The sequence below is a fragment of the Loxodonta africana genome, chromosome 3, assembly GCF_030014295.1.
Source record: "Loxodonta africana isolate mLoxAfr1 chromosome 3, mLoxAfr1.hap2, whole genome shotgun sequence".
Classification (NCBI taxonomy): domain Eukaryota; kingdom Metazoa; phylum Chordata; class Mammalia; order Proboscidea; family Elephantidae; genus Loxodonta; species Loxodonta africana.
The window spans coordinates 12,688,168-12,701,447 of record NC_087344.1 but is presented as its reverse complement, the minus strand read 5'-3'; the positions used below and the strand labels follow the sequence as shown (position 1 = coordinate 12,701,447).

At 59.3% G+C, this 13,280-nt stretch overlaps 2 protein-coding genes across 7 annotated transcripts in view; one reads left to right on the top strand and one right to left on the bottom strand.

Moving 5' to 3' along the window:
- Positions 1-743: 743 nt before the first annotated feature.
- On the top strand, positions 744-12,467 carry PRAM1 (PML-RARA regulated adaptor molecule 1). The gene is made up of 13 exons (XM_064279828.1): positions 744-844; positions 2,039-2,178; positions 2,299-2,385; positions 2,584-2,693; positions 5,302-6,874; positions 6,962-7,028; positions 7,099-7,172; positions 10,376-10,433; positions 10,544-10,652; positions 10,793-10,955; positions 11,029-11,062; positions 11,148-11,182; positions 11,297-12,467. Exons 1-13 carry the CDS (start codon positions 744-746, stop codon positions 11,332-11,334), a joined length of 2,589 nt encoding a protein of 862 aa, XP_064135898.1. The 3' UTR covers positions 11,335-12,467.
- The window catches only part of HNRNPM (heterogeneous nuclear ribonucleoprotein M), a 37,662-nt gene continuing 36,616 nt past the window's right edge, over positions 12,235-13,280 (bottom strand). For all 6 annotated transcript variants that reach the window (XM_064280515.1, XM_064280516.1, XM_064280511.1 and 3 more), the window contains one exon: positions 12,235-12,657. In XM_064280515.1, the coding sequence (XP_064136585.1) occupies positions 12,494-12,657 (164 nt within the window). In that variant the 3' untranslated portion in view covers positions 12,235-12,493. The remainder of the gene's footprint in view (positions 12,658-13,280) is intronic.

Here is a 13,280-nt window from a genome sequence, read left to right as displayed (position 1 = left end):
GGCCCAGCAAGGACACGTTCGCCAGCGACTGCAGGTTCACGTAGCTCAGGCTGAGCCGCTCCAGGCGGCTCAAGTCCGCTGTGAGATCAGTCAGGTGCCGGCCCTCCGCCCGGCAGTTGTCCAGCACCAGCTCGGTCACCTGCGGGTGCCGGCTCGGTTACCCGCACGCCAGGCTGGGCGCCGGGAGGTGGAGGCTCCTTCCTGGGCGCGTCCCCGGACCCTGGGTGGAGCACCCGCAGTCCCTGCCAGCCCTGATCCCGGGCTCCGGACTCTGCGCCCCCCCCCAGGCGCCCCCCCCACGCGCCCCCCGGATTGGCCGCCCACGTGCTCAGACTACCCCCGGCCTCGGACTGTTCGGACCACGTGCAGCTGAGCCTGGCCCTCGGTTGCCCGGGTGTCGCCACCCCTGACCCGGGCAGCCAGCCACATGGCCCCGGGCTCCTGCGCAGGGACCGGGCGTGCCAGCTTCAGCTCTCTGCGCACTTCAGGCCCCTCGCCCCCCGCGCTAGGACACCCGAGCGTCTAAGTTCCCAGGCCTGGTCCCCTCCCCAGTCCACAGTGTTCCAGGCTGCGCCCCAGCGAAACCCCGCTCCCCAAGGCGGATCCTGCCCCCTGATAACTTCTGCTGGGTTCCGATTCCGCAGCTGCAAGTGGAGCCGCTTGTCCATGTCTGGCCTCGCGGACCCAGGCCCCAGCTCCACAGGGAAGGCGCCAAACACACAAAGCGGGGGGGGGGGGGGGATATGCCCCCTGGTGGCCGTGCCGGGACCGCGCCCCCACACCTGCTTTCCCCGGCCTGCCACACGCACCGCCCGCTGGCTCCCCTGCCCACGAGTCACCAGCTGTCAGTCCTTTCGCTGACCTTGACTGAGCATCTACTTTATGCTCTTGGCCAATAATCATTTGTTCTTTTATTCATGCATTCCCTTACCAAACATTCCGTGCGGTGCTTTTCCAACCAGCCTTTGCTGGCTGAGGCTGGAGACCCAGAGGACCCTGGCTGGGCCCTGTTTGGAAGGGGCCCTACACCTGCAAAGTGGCCTGGAGGCTCCGGAATCCCGAAGCTGTGCTCTTTCTTAATGCAGACACAGAAATGAAGGTGCTGCCAGTTCCCTTCTGAAGGGCAGAGGATGAAGGCAGAAGGCACCGTCCTCAAGACAGGCCGGCTTGCCTTCCCTGTCTCCCCCTTCTTCAAATAAGCTCATTCCCACCTCACTACTCAAAGTGTGGTCTTTGAACCAGCAGTCCCGGCATCACTGGGGGGCCTGGGGAATCAGGCCCATCGTGGAGCTGAGTCAGAATCTGCATCTTAGCAAGGTTTCTGGTGCTGCTCAATGTAGCTGCAGATTAGAATCAGCTCTGCAGGCCTAAAACATCCTCGTACCCAGGCCACAGGTGGCTGGCTGGTGCAAACAGTCAAGTGCCTATTAGCCCAAAGGTTGGCGGTTCAAACCCACCCAGAGGTGCCATGGAAGTCAGGCCCGGCCATCTGCTTCCAAAAGGTCACAGCCTTGAAACCCTATGGAATACAGTTCTACTCTGCACATATGAAGCTGCTGTGAGTCGGAATCAAATCGACAGGAACTAACAACTTAAGGCAGTATTGTGGAAGAAAGTTCTGGCAATCTGCTTTTGTAAAGCTTACAGCCAAGAAAAGCCTACAGAGCAGTTCTGCTCTGTACATGTGGGGTCGCCAAGACGTGGGATCCACTGGAAGGTAACTAACAACAGCCCAAGCCACACTCAGACCAGTTAAGTCAGAATCCATGCAGGGTTTTGTCTTGTCAACTCCTCAGGGAATTCCAATGTTCTGAACTGGAGGCTTTCCCCGTGAGGTTGCAGACCTCCAAGGACAGGCCCCTGTCAGTACCTGCCTTTATCTGGCTGGACTGGTCCTTCCCATTGCCTCCAGCTCCTCTCTGCCACCTTGTTGCCCTCTGTCACCTCTGGTTCCTCCCCTTCACACTTTCAAGAAGGGAAGTGATGGGCTGGGGTGTCCTCAGGCCCCCTCTTCCCCCCTCTCCCCCCCCGTGGGCAGGGCATTTGACCACTTCCATCACCACAACCAAATCCGCCACCCTGGCCAGGTCCTGTGCCAGCTTGTCTGCCCTAGCCCTCTAGCCTCGCAGTGTGACAGGGAAGTCTGGGTCCGAGCTGGGAAGCAGCTGGTGGGGAAGCGTTGAAATGCGGAAGGTGAGTGAGGCAAGAGGGCAGGCAATAGGCCTCAGACAGCACACCCCTCCCCTCTCCCAGCTCTTGGGGGCTCCCCAGGTCTGATCATGCCTTTCTCCCACCCAGGATGCCCCATCGGAGGCTCCAGCCAGGGCTGGATTCCCCTGGGGCCTTTCTCTCTGGAGGCAGAAGGCCCCCAAGGCCTGGCACTGAGTACCCCCGGGGGAGAGGGCAACAGAGAGTTAACAAGCTAGGGCCCCTGTTGGGCATGGATACTGCCCAGCACCTGAAGCTCAGGGACAGCAGCAGCAGGTGGGACAGAAACTCAAGGGGGACAGAGGTACCTGCAGGATCTAAGGACAGGCTGGGGTAGTCCCCGCCTCCTTTCCTTCCTCCTCTGCCTTCCACCAGCAGCCCCCACCCCTGAGAGCTGGCCAGAGCAGAAGCCACAGTCATTTCCTGAAGGCAGCAGCCCGGCGCGGGTCCCACGCGCCCCAGCCCGTCACCTGCCTGCAGCCATGGTGAGTCCCCAACCCCGGGAGAGCCCCATACCTGAGGTAGCGAAGGAGGAGCAATGGGGAGTAGTGGGCACATTGTAGGAGTGGAGAGCCTAGGAGTGGGGCTGAGACCCGGAAAGGGCCCTAAGGTAGGAAGCAGCTGGGCGCAGCTCCAGGGCAGCTCGGGCTCTGAGGGCAGGCCAGGCTGGGCTGTGACTGCAAGGGGGACAGGTGGGACAGCCCAGGACCACTCCCCACCTCCCAGGTCAGCATGAGCAGCAACCTGGTCACGGGAGGCCGGGATGAGAGTAGGGACTTCCTGTGGCGTGACAAAGTGGGTCATACATCATCACCTCCCATGCCCATCTCCCTTTCACCTGAATCATGACCTGCTGATCCTGATTTATCAGGCCTTGTGGTCACTTGGGAACCCTGGACTCAGCCAGCCCAGCTGGGGGCTTGACCAGAGACGGTTCAGGCCCCTGGCGGGGGTCCTCGTCTTTCCAAGGGGTGATCCGGACCCCCTGGCTCTCCCGACAGGGAGAGTGAGGCAAAGGTCAGGCCAGTCCTTCCCTCTTCCCGCTTGTTGCCTCCTCCTCCCCCAACCTTATTGACCCCCAGAAAGCCAGGCTCAGGGGTCTGATGCAGGGCCACCTGGGGGGAATTTATAGGTCAGAAAGGGCCTGCCCTACTTGGGCGCCTGCCCGTGCCTGTCGCCAGGAGCCTTCCGCAGCATTGTGGGCTCGTGCAGCGCCAGGGAAGGTGCCTGAGGTGGACTGTTTGCCGCTGCTGCCTGGTGTCTGTGACGTGTGCCTGTGCTTAGCCCAGGTCCGTGTGTCCCTCCACACATGTCCACGTGGGTCTGTAACAGACTGTACATGGTTGAGACGATACCTTTGTGCTTCTCTGTGTATTTTCATTTAACAGACATTTACTGAGCACCTACTTCGTGACAGGCACTGCGAAGATGACAGCCCTGGCGGCACTTACATTCTTCCAGGGGCGGAGGGTGGGGGTAGAGGCAAAAAAACAAACAAAACAAAAACTGTCAGGACACATAAAAAATGTGTGCGTGTGTGTCCGTGTATGTATAAAAGGCATGACACACGGTGGCAGCTGCTAAGGGAAAAATCACGTAGGTAGTACAGAAACAAAAAGAACAGCTGCTGGCACGTCAGCTCCAACTCACAGCGACCCCATGTGTGTCAGAGTAGAACACTGCTCCATAGGCCCTTTCCACAAGTAGATTGTCAGGTCTTTCTTCTGAGGTGCCTCTGGGAGGACGTGAACCACCCACCTTTTGGTTAGCAGACAAGCAGGTTAACTGTTTACACCACCCAGAAACGGCTGCCTTCGAGTGAACTCCGACTCATGGCGACCCCGTGTCAGAGCAGAACTGTGCGCCCTGGGGTTTCCAGTGGCTGATCTTCCGGAAGCAGGTCAACGAGCCTTTCTTCTGGGGTGCCTCTGGGTGGATGTGAACCACCAACCTTTCGGTTGGTAGCTGAGAATTGAACTGTTTGCGCCATTCAGGGAACTCAGTACTGGGGAAGGGGAACCAATTTACAATATGGCGCTCCGGGAAAACCTCTCTAATAAGCAAATACTGGAGGAGGAAGAGGAAAGAGCCACGTGGTGGAGAAGAGTGTCCCAGGAGAGGGGAAGGGCAAGTTCGAAGGCCCCAAGATGGGAGGGAAGGTAGTTCAAGGAGCAACAAGGGGAGTGGAAGGAGGCAGTGGGGAAGGAGGTGGCCCTGGGACTCGACGAGGGGCTTCAAGGGCACTTGGGACAGAGCCAGGGCCTTGCCGAGGCCTCTGGCGTTTAGTGGGCACTCGAGGAACCGCAGCAGGATTGGAGCAGCGGGAGCTGGGGCCTAACGGGCGTCCTGTGGCTGCTGTGCAGGGTGGGGAGGGGAACTGACGGAGGTGGTGAGGGAAGGGTGGGGGCCTGGAGGAGCCTGTTATAATCCAGAAATGGAGGCAGGGTCCTTGGGCCTGGTGACAGTGGTGAGGCTGTGAGATGTGTTTGGATTCCGGATGGTATTTGGAAGTTGGAACAGAAGGAACTGGAGAAACGGGGTATGAGAGGAGGAGGGCGTCAGGGATACCGGGAAGACACCATCACTGAGAGAGGACTGTGGGGGCAGCAGGCTGGGGAAACCAGGCAATCGGGCGCTCAGGTCCTCCTGGTGAGTGGGGGTGAGGGAGGGCATAGTTACAGGAGCCTGGAGCTCAGAGAGTCATCCTTGGGTGCTGCAAATGGTTAAGCAGCTGCTAGCTGAAAGGTTGGCAGTTCGAACCCACTCAAGGTGTCTCAGAAGAAAGGCCTGGCAATCTGCTTCCAAAAGGTCACCCTTGAAAACCCTTTGGAGCAGCTCTACTCTGCACACATGGGATTGCCATGAGTTGGAATGACTCGACGACAGCTGGTTGGGTTTTATTTTGTTTTGGGCTCAGGGGGAGGCTGAAGAAAAAAATATGGGGGATCCTTGAAAGAGAAAGGCATGAGGGCTGAGGCCAGGGAAGAGAAGCCTGGGGGTGGTGATGGTGGTGCGTGTCTATGACATTGTCTATGTGTGTCCCCACGACCCTCTGTATCAGAGTCACCGCCTGACTGGCTCCGTGTCCCATAGGAGGGCCATCAGGACTTCCGGAGCCTCCAAGCAAAGTTCCAGGCCTCTCAGCCCGAGCCCAGTGAACTCCCCAAGAAACCTCCGAAGCTTGAGTTCAACAAACTGCCCAAGTTTCCACAGCCTGTGCCAGGCGAGCACCCCAAGAAGGCCTCACAGCCCGAATTCACTGATCACCCCAGGAAGCCCTCGCAGCCTGAGTTCAGTGCGGGCCCTAAGAAGGCCTCGCAGCCTGAGTTCCCTGATCACCCCAAGAAGCCCTCGCAGCCCGAGTTCAGTGCAGGCCCCAAGAAGGCCTCACAGCCTGAGTTCACCGATTACCCCAGGAAGCCCTTGAAGCCCGAGTTCATTGCGGGCCCTAAAAAGGCCTCGCAGGCCGAGTTCACTGATCACCCCAGGAAGCCCTTGCAGCCAGAGTTCAGTGCAGGCCCTAAGAAGGCCTCGCAACCTGAGTTCACTGATCACCCCAAGATGCCCTCACAGCCTGAGTTCAATGCAGGCCCTAAGAAGGCCTCTCAGCCCGAGTTCACCGACCACCCCAGGAAGCCCTCACAGCCGGAGTTCAGCGCAGGCCCTAAAAAGTTGCCCCCACTTGAGGCCTGTCCATTTCCCAAGAAGCCCGAGTTCAGCGAGGCCTCTCGGAAGCCCCTGCAGCTGGAGCCCAGCAAGCCATCCTCAGAGCCCAAGTCCACTGCATTCCCCAGGAAGCCCTGGCCGCCGGAGTCCAGCGAGGCTGCCCCAAAGCCCCCACAGCCCGAGTTCGGGACCTTTCCCAAGAAGCCTGAGTCTGGGGTGTACCCCCGGAAGCCCCCGCAGCCTCAACTCAGTGGCCTCCCTAAGAAGCCCCTGCTGCAGCCTGAGTTCACTGAGGTCCCGCAGACACTGCCCTCGAGGCTGGAGCCCGGGGAGCCACACCCCCATCCCTCAAAGCCCGCGTTAGGTGCCTCTCCCAAAAAGGGTCCGCAGCCTCAGCTGGGTGAGTGCGCCAGGATGTCCCCAGAGCCTGAGTTCGGTGATCTTACGAGGACGGCCTCGGAGCCCGAGTTTGGTGTGTTTCCCAAGAAGCCGCAGCAGCCGGAGTTCCAGGCACTGATCAAGAAGGCCCCACAGGCTGAGCTGGGCACCCTGCCCAGGACGGCCTCGGAGCCTGAGTTCGGCTTGCTGCCCAAGAAGTTTCCGCAGCCCGAAGGCCATGGGCTGACCCGCAAGTTCTCGCAGGCCGAGGCTGGTAGCCTGCCTCGGAAGCGCACACAGGCTGGGTTCTTCAGTGACCTCTCTCGAAAGCCTCTGCTCCCCAGCTCAGTCTCGGAGAGCTCGCTGCCCACCGCTGTGGGGGGCACCAGCCCCAGGTTCCCACTCGGCCCTGGGTTTGGACCCCGTCCAGCAGGGCAGGGCCGGCCAGGGGGCCTTGCTTACAGTGGAGGCGTGAGGTTAGGCCTTGGGCCCGGCCACCCACCCCGGCGCAGGCCTCTGCCCCCTGCCAGCAGCCTGGGACCCCCTCCTCCCAAGCCCCCACTGCCCCCAGGGCCCCCGGATATCCAGAGTTTTCGGAGACCCTCAATGGCAGCAGCCACAGGTGGGTCAGGGCAGCCTGGGCAGGAGGAGGGCTGAGGCTCCAGGGGGGCGGGCAGGTAGACCGCCTCCATCTGCTCTCTTTCCACAGCCCTGCACAAGAGCCACTCCTTCACTGGGATCAACTTCCAGGCCCGGCAGCCCAAAGCCATCTCACAGTGAGTGTGGGGGCCAGGGGCAGGCGCAGGTGGTGGGTGGACTTGGCCCTCAGCTCAGGTGTCCCTGCAGGGAGCCAGAAGGGATCTATGAGCTCTATGACGACGTGGAGCAAGAGGACTCCAGCCCCAGCCCAGGGAGCAGAGGTTCGTGCGGGCCTGGGGGGCTCCTCCCTCTGCCCTTGGCCAGCCCCAGGCGGCCCAGACACCTTGGAAACCTCAGTTGCAAGGGCATTTCCTACCCTGCTCCTGGTGCATGGTCCAACAACAACCCACGGTCTTGACTGAAATAGGGAGAAAGCAGCAGGGGGCCTCTTAAAAAGGTCTGGGAGGTGGAAACCCTGGTGGTATAGTGATTAAGTGCTACGCCTGCTAACCAAAAGGTCAGCAGTTCGAATCCTCCAGGCGCTCCTTGGAAACTCTGTCCTATAAGGTCGCTATGAGTCGGAATCGACTCGACAGCACTGGGTGGGTTTTGGGGGGAGGCAAGCCCAGAAGGCAACAGCCAAGAGAAGCTGTGGCAGCAGAGCGTGGCCCAGGGCAGTGGCTTGGGGAGCAATAGAAGCATCCAGAGGTAGGAAGCAGCCAGGGCTTGACGGTGGCCCCAAGGTTCGAGGCTCACACCTGGGGGCATAGCGAAGCTTTCCCCGAGTTGGGGACCCAGGAGAGCTCGAGGTTTAGAGAAGATGCAGGTTCTACTTTAAACCTTGTGTGTCCAAGGGGCCTGAGGGGTGGCCAGGCAGGACCTCGACCTGGAACTCAGACGCTGAAAACCCCGCTGTGGCTGTGGCAGGAGAGGGGCCCCTCTGTTCTGCCCTTGTCTGCAGTCCCAGGCCCCAAGGCACTGGGATGCTCCTCTACTCCCTGCCCAGGCCCCTGGGCAGGCCCCTTATTCCTAGGACACAAGTCTGCTCTGGGCTCCAAAGGGCCCTTCTTTCTCTGCTTCTCGCGAGCCGGACAATGGCTCATGCTCCCAGCCCATCTCTGCCGGTTTATGTCTTCATCAGCCTGACACGGTAACAGAGAGCTTCCACAAGAACACGTTCCCAAGGCAATTTGTTGTCGTCGTTAGGTGAGGGAGCCCTGGTTGCGCGGGAGTTAAGTGCTTGTCTACTAACTGGAAGGTTGGTGGACTGAACCCATTCTGCAGGAGAAAGACCTGGCAGCCTGCTTCCATAAATATCACAACCTAGGAAACCCTATGGGGCAGTTCTGCAGTTCTATTCTGTCATACAGGGTCACTATGAATTGAGATCAACTTGAGGGTAACGAGTTTTTTCAGGTTGTTAGGTGTCAACAAGTCGATTCCAATTCATAGCAACCCCGTGAAAGGACAGAACTGCCCCATAGGGTTTCCTAGGCTGTAACCTTTACAGGAGCAGATCGCTAGGTCTTTCTCCCACGGAGCCGCTAGGGGGGTTCAAACCACTGACCTTTTGGTTAGCAGCCAAGCACTCAACCACTGCGCCACTAGGGCTCCTTCCCAAGACAGTATCATCCCCATTTTATAGATGGGGACCTTGAGGATCTGAGAAGTAACTTGGCCAGGAGGCAGAGCAGCCTCTGCTCCCAGACCGCCCCGCCTTGGGAAGGGCCTCCTGTGAGGGAACCTGGGCTCCTCCTCGCGCCTTTCCTCTGGGTCTCCCCACAGCCCTTGGGGTGCTGCTGCTCTCCCCCCACCAGTCCACAGCCCTGGCTGCTCGACTCCATGGTGGCTGCACCCTCCTGGGCCCCTTCTGCTTCTCCCAGGTTCCCCCAGGAGCTGCTTGCAACACCCTGTTAGCACACAGCTTCCTGGCAGGGCCCCTCCTGCTTCTGCAGCTGTGGAGGCTGTGGCTTGGGTCTGGGCGCCCACGCCTGGGGACGCGGCCACAACCAACACCACATGCCCGCGGACACATCCCTGGCTCTCTCCCCTGCCATGTGGGCCTCTGTTTGCAGATGGTCCTTTTCCAGTCTGTCCTCCCAATGCAAGGGGCGTCAGGACGTGTATCCCCTCTCCTCCCACTCTGCTTCACCCAGAGCAGTGACAGCTGGGGGCTCCTCTGGAGGTCAGGCAGGGCCCAGCTCTTTCACAGACCGAGCAGGCCACACATGGAAGGCAGGATGTGAGGGTGGCCTGCTCGGGGTCACAGGCCAGAAGTGGCCAGGCCACAGCTCAGCCCAGTCTGCCCTGCCCCGTGGTCCCCAGGGGTGCGCGTTGCTGTGGGGACTGTGTAGTCGCTGACGTGTTGGAGCCAGCCTGCTCCTGCGAGAGGCGGGAGGCTCCGGAGGGGCAATGTCACGTGGGCAGGCACAGACACCGCACCTCTGTTGGGTCTGTCTGCCCATGGGAGGCACGCACAGGAGGGGCATGACAGCCTAGCACTGAACAGAACCTTCCAGAACAAGATGATCTGGATCTGTAGTATGTGCTCATAGATCTAGGCCAGTGAGTCAGACCTCTGCCCATTAGGTCATCTCAGGACTGGCCCCGGGGACCCAGAAGGACCTGCTGTCCTGGCTTTCCCTCACTTGTTGGGAGTGAGGTCCCTGCTGCCTACAGGGAGCACACCTCCCCAGGAGTGTGACTTAGGAAGTGGGTCCCAGCAACCAAGACGCTGCTTTGAGACATAAGGGCTAGAAAGGAGAGGGACCCGACACCTTGGCCTCTCTTACTGAGAGGCCAGGCCCCTCAGAGACACCCCTCATGGCTGCTGGCCTGAAATGTCGAGAGCAGTGCTCAAGTCGTTCTCAGGGACAGCGGAAAGCTGGGACTACAGCTCTGGGTCCTTCCCTTGACAGTGTTGGGGAGCCTTGCTGGTGGCCAGCCCCCTGGCCAGCAGGGCTCCTGTCCGAAGGCTGGTCGTGGACTCACCGGGGCACCCTCGCAGGCCAGTCTTAACTGCCATGCCAGCCCAAGTCCCACCCGTCAGCCCCTCTCTGAGGCTTTTCTTTGCCTTACTTTTGACCCAGATCTTATTACAATTCCCAGACTATAACCTGCTCTAGGAAGCACAAGTGAAATGTCCTCAGAAGCCTGTGAATAAATCCTGCCCCTAACAACACTTGGCTGCTGTGTGCCCTTGGACAGGTTGCTTTGCCTCCCTGAGCCTTTAGCGCCTCATCAAGGAGGTGGGAATGACAGTATGGGCTGCTGTCATAGTAAGGCTTCTGTGAGGACTGACGTGAGTTCTCCTGGGAAAGCGCGCGAATGTGGCAGGAGCTAGAAAGACGAAAGGCAGCCCACCAGAACTGACAACCCCCGAGAAAGGCCTCGGAGAGGGGTGGAGGGTGGGCTGGGGGGCTGGCAGCTAGAGGCTCTGGGCCCTGGGGGGCCCTGCCCTGACCTGGCACCTGCCTGTCTCCAGATGAAGTGGCGGCTCCACAGCAGGCCCGCAAGAGGCCTCCACAGGACCCAGAGCCCAGGTAACAGTCCTGGGGCGGCACAGGGTGGGGCCACAGCCCGGAGGGGCGGGAGACCCCGGAGAGGAGCACGTCTTGCTCATGAGCACCCCTACTCCTTGGGGGGGGATCAGGAAGGAGAAAGCCCCCCAGCCACAGCAGTTGCCACCCGTGGACCAGAAGACCCTGAAGCAGATGAGGAAAGCGGAGAAGGCGGAGAGGGAATTCCGGAAGAAGTTCAAGGTTTGGACCCCAAGCCCCGCAAGAGTCCTGGGTGGGCCAGGTGGGGCTCCAGCCAACCAGAGCCCCGGGAACCCCATCCTCAGGACGACAGGTCCCCAGGGCGGCAGCCTAAGCAGAAGCCCTAACACCTGACCCCCCAGTTTGAGGGGGAGATCGTGATTCAGACAAAGATGATGATCGACCCCAACGCCAAGACCCGCCGTGGGGGTGGCAAGCACCTGGGAATCCGGCGCGGGGAGATCCTGGAGGTGATCGAGTTCACCAACAAGGATGAGATGCTGTGTCGAGACACCAAGGGCAAATGTGAGTGAGCCGGGCACGCTGGGGCAGGACGCCATGGGCCACGGGTACTCACCTCTGCCTGCTCTCTCTACAGATGGTTACGTGCCCAGGATAGCTCTGCTCCCCCTGTGAGTGCTGGCCCTGCCGGGCGGTGGGTGCTGGGGGTGCCGTGGGTGGGGATGGCCTTGCTGACCCAACTGTGCTCTCTGCCAGGGAAACGGAGGTATATGACGACGTCGGCTTCTGGGGTACGTAGATGCTCAGAGCAGGTCGGAACAGAGCGCAGTGCCGTGGGATGGGTCCAGCCCCGACCCCACTGCCCATGGGGGAGGCGGTCGCTGGAAGCCATCCTTCCTCTGCAGACCCTCTGGCGAGTCAGCTACCACCCCGAGGACAGTAAGGCTCGCAGGTATGGGTTCCCAGGACCAACCCACCATAACAGCCACCCAGACTGCAGGACCCCAGAGCTCAGCAGTGGATGCTGCCAAGGCTTGTCTGGCCACTTGGACGGACACGGACAACATAAAGCCCCTCTGAAAGCAAAACCTGCTTTGTGTCTTTCCTTTACCTGCCTGATCGCACAAGGGGTGGAGCAGAGGTACAGGAAACCAACTGGCCAGACTGCCTGGTGTCCTGCAAGGTTATGGACACAGCTACTCCCCATATCTCATTCCTCAGGGATCACGGTGAGGGGAAGATGTCCCCTCCAGACTTCGGCGGGGGCGGGGGGGCTTGTGACTGGATTCCTCTACCAAAGCAACAACCAACAGCTGGGGAACAATGGGAGCAAACGTGTCAGATGCCAGGCAGTGTGGAGGTGCACACAGGTAGAAGGATGTAGCCCACACTCTGAGCTGCCGCCCACCCAGGAACAGCAGGCTGTAGACACCTGTGCAGAGTAGGCCTGGGTGATCGCATGCTGGTGTGTGGGTGTAACTCCCAAGTCCACCAGCGCCTGTGCATATAGCTCAGCCCAGGCCTCTGAAGGGAAAGAACACGCTCCAAGCCCTCACCCTACTTGCGGTGTCTTAAGAAAAGCCAGGCTGGAAGTGACCATGGTGACAGCCCTTGGGTCCCCAGAGCGAGGGTACAAGAAGGGGATGGGGTGGCTCCAGACGGCCAAGTATTCTCACAGTGGGGACTTACAACCACTGGGATGCAGCGTCCACAGCAGGGTCTTTTCCCAAAGGGGCCGTAGACAGGAGGTGTGGGAACAAGGTCACAGCCCAGCTCCAAGGGGAGAAAGGAAACCGGGGCTCAAGGGTGGTGGCCCCACAACACACATACACAAGCGAGCAGCTTTCAGGAACTGGTATTTATTATCAAAGTCATATTTGATGTCAACAAGATGCCACAACTACAAAAAAAATTGTGCACGTTGCAATCTCAATGCAAACAGTCAAATGGAACCCCAGTCATTAAAAAAGTAATTCAAATTACCCCAAAAAGCAACTGAATTTTTTAAACATCTTTATACATCCAGCCAACAAATTAAAATGGTTAACAAGAAAAAATACAAATTCAGAGGTCTGGTCTCGATGTTTAAAAAAGGCAAATGCTTAAGCATTTCTATCGATTCGAACATCAATCTCTCGGCCACTCAGCTTCATCCCATTCATCATCCGGCAGGCCCGCTCAGCCACCTCGGGTGACTCAAACTTGACCACACCGCACCCCTTGGACTTCCCATTCTCCATCTTGATGTCGGCGTACAGCACATGGCCTGGACACAGGGAGGGAAGACGAGACTATAACTCATGAGGCAAACCTGAGCACAGACCCAAGCGGGCTGCGCTCAGTCTAGGTTACCTGGTGGACTTTGGGTGACAGAGTCAAAAAGGAAAGGGACCCTCATGCCTGGTGCGTGACTGCTCAGCCCAGCTGCTCTGGGCTCCTCAGCCGTGTTGCCATTCTTCTGCCCACAGGAGAACAATCTGACGGTGCCCCATGATAAGCCTTTCTGGTGGCTTCAGGATCATTCGCACCCTGGAAACGGCTTGGTTTGCAATATACACCACCCCCCGATCTACAAAGCAACGCCAATTAATACCTGACCCTTCTGAACTGTCCAAATCTAAGGCACACAGTCATGAGCCAGTGGGTTACCCATGTCCACTCAAGCACCTATGGAGCGCCCAAGTCTGTCAGGCACTGCGGGCGCACAGGCTACTGCGAAGACCTGCAGAAGCAGAGGGCTCCACTAGGAGTGCAAGAACCGTGGAGACGGTGTTAGGCGCCTCCGATTCTAGAACTCTGAATTCTGCCTGGGGGAGGGGGAAGTTATGAAATAACCGAAGCAGAAATGTCTAGCCAACTCTTGCTGATGACAGTGTGCACAACTGCACA